The 8532-nt window shown below is 46.7% G+C and overlaps 1 protein-coding gene across 1 annotated transcript; it reads right to left on the bottom strand.

Annotated features, from left to right (window-relative positions):
- Positions 1 to 782: 782 nt before the first annotated feature.
- LOC308402518 (neuroligin-2-like) lies at positions 783 to 7912 on the bottom strand. Its single transcript, XM_080891425.1, has 6 exons — positions 7643 to 7912; positions 7352 to 7486; positions 6917 to 7208; positions 3280 to 3433; positions 2125 to 2491; positions 783 to 1822 (listed from the first exon to the last, which is right to left on the bottom strand). Exons 5-6 carry the CDS (start codon positions 2457 to 2459, stop codon positions 994 to 996), a joined length of 1164 nt encoding a protein of 387 aa, XP_080747551.1. The 5' UTR covers positions 2460 to 2491; positions 3280 to 3433; positions 6917 to 7208; positions 7352 to 7486; positions 7643 to 7912; the 3' UTR covers positions 783 to 993.
- Between the last annotated feature and the right edge of the window lie 620 nt (positions 7913 to 8532).

Here is an 8532-nt window from a genome sequence, read left to right as displayed (position 1 = left end):
ACTCGTTTAGTCTTGGGAAACGTGCATCGACAGGTACAGTGTCCTTTTCCCCGCGTCTTTAAAAATAATTCATGCATAGATCCCCCACTGAGAAAACCCTTTTATATACTTTCTCCTTTGTACACATTTTATATAGAACTATATATAATATCATTTCTCTATATCTATATTTTCAGAAAAATTATTTCCACACAATAAAAAACAACAATTAAACAAATGCTTCAAACAAAACAACAAAAAAAGAGAAGATGAAAGAAAGAAAAACACGATTGAGGCCAGTTTGGCACTTTGTCATGAGAACATGACAGAACTCTGTTAGTTGACGGTAAATAGCGATACTCTATTTTTCTTTCGTTTTTCTTCTCCCTCGATGAGAAATGAAACACAGCAGTACTTACTTGGCACCTAAAAATGCTGGTAGAATGAAAGATATCAGTGTTTCCATAGTTATATGTTTAGTGTACGCCTCCCCCCTCCAAACTGCTCAGCAGATCGGGAATTTTTAGAGAAGAGCAGGAGGGAGGCGTGTCAAATGAGAGGAAGAGAGCAGTAGTAAAACAGGGATGTAGAAAAGAGAAGCATAATGTGCACATAACACACAGGAGATGGAAAAAGAGATGACGCCAACGTAAAAAAGAGAAAACAGCGAGGAGCGAGAGAGCATTCGTCCCTTTGACAAATGTTGGAGGTCTTGAGCCTGGAAACAGCAGACCGTCTTTGAAAACAGTATCTTTGAAAGATCTGAGTCACCCACCCCACCCCCACCCCAAACTGCTCATCTGCTGCTGTACACTTCAGTTGCACCTCCACATGCCACCAGTGGAGGGAGCTGCCAAGTTTTACAGCACATGACGCAGCAGGTGTAGTTGCTTTTGGAGAAAGAAGAGAATAAGAGGACAGAACGAAGGCCCACGTCTAGAGGCCTCCCTTCCAGAGCGGTAGCAGAGCCAGTGTTCCTGGTCCCTAGGTGGCGCTGTGTCGGGCCTGTCCCTACTATACCCTGGTGGTGGAGTGGGGGTGGGGCAGGGTGTTGTTGTGGCCGGTGGAGGGGAATGTGTTGAAGGCGTGAAGAGGCTGCATGCTGGTGATGGTGCTGGGGATCATGGTGATGGTGTTTGGCGTCATCAGCGGGACGTCGTCAGGGGCGCGGCGCAGTGCCAGGGTGTAGTCGGGAGGGCAGGCGGGCCGCAGGATGTCGTGGGGTCGCAGGGGCTCCATGTCGTGGTGAGCGTCGTGCTCCGAGTGCTTCATCTGCAGGGACATGATCTCCTCCTCCTGGCTGTGAGCCAGGTCGTTGGCGGGGCCGCCCCGCTGAGGGGACAGCCGGTGCCGGCGCATCTCGTGCCGCTTGTCACGCTTGTAGTAAAGGGCGGCGAAGGCCAGGATGTTGAGGAAGAGGAGCGACGCTCCAACTGCAACTGTCACGCTCAGTTCGGTGGAGCAGTCGCGGGTGTCTCCGGGAAAGAGGTCCTGGGGCGGGCGCTCTGAGCCCTCGGGCTCGGGATCTGACGGGAAGGTAGGGTAAGGATGACGAGTGGTTCGAGGAACGTTGTTCCTGGGCCTCGTGGTGCCGGGGTCACGACCTGCAGGGGAGCGCGTAGTGGTGGGAAAGAGCACGTCGTGCAGGCTGTGAAGATGAGGGACTAATTCCAGCCAAAAGGCCACTTTGTTAGCTCTGTAGTTGTCTCTGACACGAGGTTTCAAACCGATGTGAAGGTACTGCTTGTCCTTCGAGTTGAACTTGGTCCAGATGACCTCCTCGAAGCGGTTGGGCTTGGTATGAATGAACTTGGTGTCCTGAGGGACGGGCAGGTTGGGGTCCCTGGTGGAGCATAAAGGTTAAACGTTTCAGTTCAAAGTTATATTCAGTCTCCATTATAAGTAACATGTGGCATCAATACACTGAATACAGACAGGAGGCCCATTCTCTGTGCAACCTTTCAACTATCTAAGACCAACCGGCTGCTCTGGGATCTGGATGCTTTTGGTCAACCAGTATGTTCAATTCTTCAAAGCCACACGAGAATTAAACTAGCAACCCAGATTCAAGTATTCAACATGACTAGAAGGCTGTCAGAGAACATACAGTAACGTGTACAGTTTACACTACGACATGAGGCCTACCCAGTCTTTGCGAAGTTAGTCCAGTAAGTCATGACCACAGCGCTCAGCATCACATCGTTCTTGGAGAAGTTGCACGGGAACAGGTCCGTGGCACCGATCATCGGTACGCCGAACACGTAAGGTATCTCGTCTCCATGCGCGGCGTCGGCCCACTCGGGCCGCGTCTCCGTCTGGCAGTGGTGGTAGAACGTGTAAAAGTAAACTGGGGACTGAAACTCAGCATGGAGTTTGGCAGTGGCCACAGCTGGTGCCACCCACTGGTGGTCCGTAAACAGGGCCAACAGAGTCTTCCGCCGCATGTCTCCGTTGTCCCTGTCCGCCCAGTCTGTGTACATGAACTTAATGGTCTCCCTCAGGATGTCTTTGCCTGGTGAAGAAGCACAGGAGGAGACAAAAGGAGGGGGAAGAAAGATAAAAGTGAAAAACTGCTAAGAGTAAAGTAACAGCAGTGCAAGACATTTTTTAAGAGATCGGTCTGATGAAAAGATATGAAACCAAAGCAAATGTTGGTGAGATGAACCAAGAGCCAGGAAGCGAGTGAGAAATCTAGAGAGGAAAAAAAACAGTCTTTCAGATAACAGAACGAGTGACAGGCACAGAGAGGAAGCATGACTGCATTATCCAAACATGTCTGTACTGTGACTGTGGTCCGGCTGTGAGGGGTTCGCAGGCCGATCTGTCAGAAACACAGACACTGAGACTGGGAGCCGACTACCTGGGGGATGATAGCATTACTGCCCACAGAGCCTCAAAGGTTAAGGCGCAGACACGCCGTGATGTGGATGAGTGGCTCTCTTTAGCACGCTTGTCTTGTTTGATGCACTTCACTGGGCTCACATGTTACTGATTCCATTCTTTACTCGCATGTTTTAAACGCTTAAAGCACTTTCACAGGTCTTTATATTCTTTTGAAAATTCATGTGAACTCAAGCTGTCAGAACTGTAATGTAAGCTTTGATAATTGTCCACATTTGTCATTTTGATGATTATCCGTTTATTTTAATGAATACAGCAAACAGAAAAAAACTAACAGATCAACAAACGCGGCTCCTAATAAGACAAAACCTGATGATGCTGCAAAATGCAGTTAAGTGAGAGGAGGCTGTAAAATGGAATAACTGAAAAAGTGGCAGTGTACAGAGGTGGCGTCCTCACCCTCTGGGTATCCGTAGAGGTTGTCAACAAAGTTGGAGATGGTGTAGTCGAACGCCACAGCTGAGATGCCGTCGTTGTCCTCACTGTCGTCCACAAACTTCAGCCCCTCTCCCTGGTTCACTCCTATCAGGATGTCATAGTTTAGGAACTCCCCCTGGTGGAGAAAATGAGGAAGAACATGCTGAGTGCTGGAACAGAGCCTGTGTGCATCACAAGTCTATAACAGGAAGTGCGGCTGAAACACAGCTTTGTGAATTGGCAGCATTTCATTTCCCAGTAAACAAAATAAAGATTAGCTGTTGCCATGAAAGTCCTGCTATAAACTGTAATAATAACTGTAAGCACTTTTTAAGCACATTCAAGGTCGATTTTCAAGCTTTTCCAGCACATTACCAAAAACAGATGAAAGCATGTTTCACTTTCACTAACAGAGGCGAGGCTGCCGGATACTGGTGCCACCAGGCCCTCTGACCACCACCAGTAGGCAACGGGTGAAGTGTCTTACCCAAGGACACAACGACCAAGACTGTCCAAGCCGGGGCTCAAACCAGCAACCTTCCGATTACAAGGCGAACCCCCAACTCTTGAGCCACGATCGCCCAGTGGGGACATTTCATTTTCCAGCAGGAAGCTTTTTGTTAAACCCTTTAGATCAGGGGTCGGCAACCGCACGCGGCTCTTTAGTCCTTATGGCGTGGCTCTGCGTGGTTTATGAAAATAAATTTTTTTTTACTTGTAGTTCTAAATTGGAAGATTATTGTGATTTTGCAATATACAAATATACAAATAAAACACTGAAATTTTAAGTTAAGTTTGAAAACAGTTTAAAAAAAAATAGGGCTTTGGAGTTGACATCACGCCGCAGTGCATTGTGGGATCACGGCGCCATGTCAGTAGGCCAGAAAGCAAAACAAGCACACAGTGTTGGAGTGTTGGATTCGGGACTGCCAGAACCATGCTCAAAATCAGCACAAAAGACAAAGGGCTGTATCGCAACCGATTGTGCAAGACGCCAAGAGACGGTACTTTGAAAAAATTGTTACGGGCGCCAACCACTGTGACCTCGTTGTGTGGACACAGAGAGACCTTGCTGTGATTCGCGTCTTCCCTGCTGTGGATTTCTGGAAACCGCGCTTAAAGCAAGCACAAGACTTCTTTCGTAAAGTGTGCCTTCCTGAACTTGTTGGGAAATACTTCTCGAAACAACGTGCTGCTCTAAATAGCCTGTAATGTTTCATGTTGTGGTTAAAGATTGATGACAGCTGTGTGGTGCGATGTAAATAGTTTGCATTTCATTTTTATGTGATTAAGATAAGATAAGATAACTCTTTATTGTCATTGCACAGTCATACATAGTACAGTAGTACAATGAAATTGGAAAAACTGTCCTACGTCGGCACTACATATAACACAACACGACACGATATGACACATCACAACGTAACAAACAACACAACACAGTATATTAACTTAGTATAAAAAAGAAGAATAAGTGTATGTGTATTGCACACTGTTATTATTGCACATTAATTATTATTGCACCTTGTTATAAATATAAATATTATTGTTATCGTTTTAAACATTGTTACCTCCCCCCTAAAAAGTCCAGGGAGGTATCCAGTCAGGTCAGCTATTTACATTGATCAGGGCTATTGCCCTGTTGTAAAAGCTGTCCTTGAGTCTATTTGTTCGGGACCTCAGCAGCCTGAACCTCCTGCCAGACGGCAGCAGCTTAAACACCCGGTGTCCTGGGTGTGTGCAGTCCCGTAGGATGCTGCGTGCCCTCTTGAGACAGCGAGTGCTGTACAGGTCCTTCAGGGAGGGAAGAGGATGTCCAATGATTTTTTGGGCCATGTTGATGACCCTCTGGAGTGCCTTTCTGTGTGCTGTGGTGCAGCTGGAGAACCACACACCGATGCAATATGTCAGCACACTTTCAATGGAGCAGCGGTAGAAGACGGTCAGCAGCTCCTTCTTCAGGTCCATTTTTCTGAGGATTCTCAGAAAGTGGAGACGCTGTTGGGCCTTCTTTAAGACCGCAGAGGTGTTAGAGCTCCATTGGAGGTCTGTGTCTATGTGCACACCCAGAAACTTGAAACTGGAGACCCTTTCCACGCACTCCCCGTTGATGCTGACAGGCTGCAGCTCGGACTTCCTCCTTCTGAAGTCAACTACCAGTTCTTTTGTTTTGGTGGTATTGAGGTCCAGGTTGTTGTCTGCACACCAATCTGACAGCCTCTGAACTTCAGCTCTGTATGCAGTCTCATCTCCCCCTGAGATGAGCCCCACCACAGTGGTATCATCTGCAAACTTGATGACTGTGTTGTCTGGGTGGGAACTAACACAGTCATGTGTGTACAGAGTGTACAGTAGGGGACTCAGTACACAGCCTTGTGGAGAGCCGGTGTTGAGGCTGAGGGCTGAGGAAAGATGAGGCCCCACTCTAACTCTCTGTACACGGTCTGAGAGGAAGTCTCTGATCCAGCGGCAGGTGGTGGAAGGAAGTCCAATTTCCAGCAGTTTATCTATTAGTCTGTCCGGGAGTATCGTATTGAAAGCAGAGCTAAAGTCAACAAAGAGCAGCCTGGCGTAACGGCCCTGCACTTCCAGGTGAGAGATGGTGGTGTGGAGCGTTGTAGCAATGGCATCTTCAGTTGATCTGATTGCTGTGTACATGTGAATAGATCTATAATAAAGAAAAACAAACAAATATACTATTCTTTTTTGTTTTATTAAAACAACTTCACACAAAGTACAACTATTTACAATGTACTGTACATCCAAAAAAACAGCTTTAAGAATACTCAACAGGAGCAAGTGTCATTTGGCCCTGGTTTGACAACAACACTGGGGCACATATTAACAAAAACACAGCAAACCTTAACGATCTTATCAATCGTCACATGATAAGAGTAATCGGATTGGCATTGTAGTGTGTAACATTTTGAACTTGTTGCGCAAACTACCTGCTACTCGCTCAACATGAATTCTAAGGTGGGCACGTCGTAGCCTTTTGTGAAAGCTGGAATCTTGACCTGTGCACACATCATTCCTGCAGCATCTCTGATGTCAAAGCCTCTGTCAGCCAATACTACGTCCCCTGGTAACAGCTTTTGAAGAATGCCACATCTCTCTGTGATGTGTTTATCTGATGCACGACCCCCCCATCCCCTGGAAATGAAAGAAATAGCTCCATGGGGTGTAATCCCGATGAGGTATTTTATGGTGTGTGTACCCTTGTAATGAGAGTATGTTTGTGCGCGTGCCTTTAAATTAGATGGTCTTTCTGTTCGAATCTCAAAACAGTCAACAATGATGGCTACTCGTTTTCCAAAAGTTTCAGTAAACTGTGGAGGCATTGTCGCCTGCAGACAGTGCCTCTCAGGCCAGTGCACCAGTGCTCCTAAGCGGGCATACAAAACATCAATGGTATCGGTGAAGACAGAAGACAGTGTTTTGTGGGACACATCGAATAGATGAAAAGATGCTGGACTGGAAGATCAAGTCTCAGACGCATTAGTGTGAGTAAGAGCATTTGGAAACCTGTCAGTTTCTTTGATATTGGCAGGAAATCTTTGACAGTGTTGAAGAGGGACATTAAGACAGCATAACAATGTAGTCCAGTGTAATATCTTACTTTTTCGGTATCGTCCTTTAAGAAAGTTTCATTCAGCTCTGTCTTTTGCAACTGTGCTCAAAGCAGTCTGTTCTCCTCCAACAGCCGGTTTATTTCTGCTCTGCCCTGTTGACTGCACACACAATCCTTCGTCTGCCCTTCAGCTTCCGTGACGCTGTCACTCCATCACCACTGTCCACATTTGCAGCTGGTACGTCAACCTCCACTTGTCCAACACAATTGCTGTCCACTGCCTCCATGACATGTTTATTTTGTTGTTGTTCTTCTGTCAGACCTTCATCGATCATCAAGCCTGTAAGATAAAAATAGTACATAGACAAAAGGTTAATGTACACCAATATTCCAATGACATGTGTGTGATTCATCTTTAAGTTATGTGTGGATTAGTATACCATAAGAGCAATTTAGTATGTTTTTGGAGGGGGGGGTGTTTACCTGCAATGGGTGCTCTTTTTCGCTTCTGTTGCATACGCCTTGCGTGCCGGTCCGAGTCTGACACAGGTTTGTCGTCGTGCCCCAGTGTTGGTGCCCAGTCTGGATTTGTTACATCCATTTCATATGCTGGTTTGCCTGAAATAATGCCAAATCAAAAGCTACTCAGTCGACATGACGTGGTTGTGCAGCATCACACGTTAGCATGTTTTATCTCATTATCTATGACCGCAGCGCATTGAGAAAAAACACTAAAAGCCTTTTAATAGTGATATGAATTAATTTAGAACTCACCGGAGAGAAAATGCCGCGAGCAAACCAACAAAAAGCTGGAGATTGCACGGAACTCGATATCCGCTCGTCTCACCGCTGCAATCCATGCCTGGCGTCTTTGTTTGGTGATATTGGATACATGGGATCCCTCACGTCGCCGCCAGGATGGAAAACGATGAAAAGAGCCCATTATCCAGTTTCTTGCCTTCACGATCGTGAGATCTAACGTTGCAACCGACTACACAACACGTACGAACCATAGCTGAAGCTGTCATGGCGGCGGGGGGCGTGGCCCGCCTCCTGTGACATCACGCTCCAAAGCGACAATCTCATTGGCTTAGGGAGTGATGATGTCATAGATCTTAAGAATCCTTTGATGTTTTTCTATAAATAGGGGTGAGCAACAGCAAGTTTCAGTTCGTTTCAGCAGCAGCATCAGAAACCATCCACGAGCTGAGAAATCATCCTGGAGAAGAAAAGCGCTCCTGGAAAAGTAAGAAAGTACGTAAAGAAAAAATGGTTCCACTTGTTCCAGAGGAGAGACGCTACGGCTTCCTCACCTGATGTAGCCTCGTCTTGCTCCACCTCTGTTAACCCCACCAACCAGTCCCGGCAGTTGACTGTCCCCTCCTGAGCCTGGTTCTGCCGGAGGTTTGTCCTCGTTTACAGGCAGTTTTTCCTCCCCACTGTCACCAAGTGGAGAGGAAACCAGTCCAACGCTGGTCTCTCAATCTCCCGTTGGAGAGCCAAAGATGCATGCTGACGTGAGGAGTCCTGCGTAAAACGACGAATTTTGCCCATTTTACATTTAAACTCCACCAAAGATGTTTTAAATGGATGAGGAATCATCCACTTAAAACATCTTTGCGAGTCATTTTTTTGTGATCGTCTAACCAAGCCTGCTGACGTGA

This window comes from Rhamphochromis sp. 'chilingali', assembly GCF_963969265.1.
Source record: "Rhamphochromis sp. 'chilingali' genome assembly, chromosome: 1".
Lineage (NCBI taxonomy): Eukaryota > Metazoa > Chordata > Actinopteri > Cichliformes > Cichlidae > Rhamphochromis > Rhamphochromis sp. 'chilingali'.
This window is presented reverse-complemented; position numbering and strand designations above follow the sequence as displayed.

Bases quoted from the DNA above. Each gene is read 5' to 3' on its own strand.
- LOC308402518 (XM_080891425.1), bottom strand. From the start codon at position 2,459: ATGTACACAGACTGGGCGGACAGGGACAACGGAGACATGCGGCGGAAG. The intron at 1,823-2,124 runs GTAGGCCTCATG...ATGCTCCACCAG, and splicing joins ACTAACTTCGCAAAGACTGG to GGACCCCAACCTGCCCGTCC.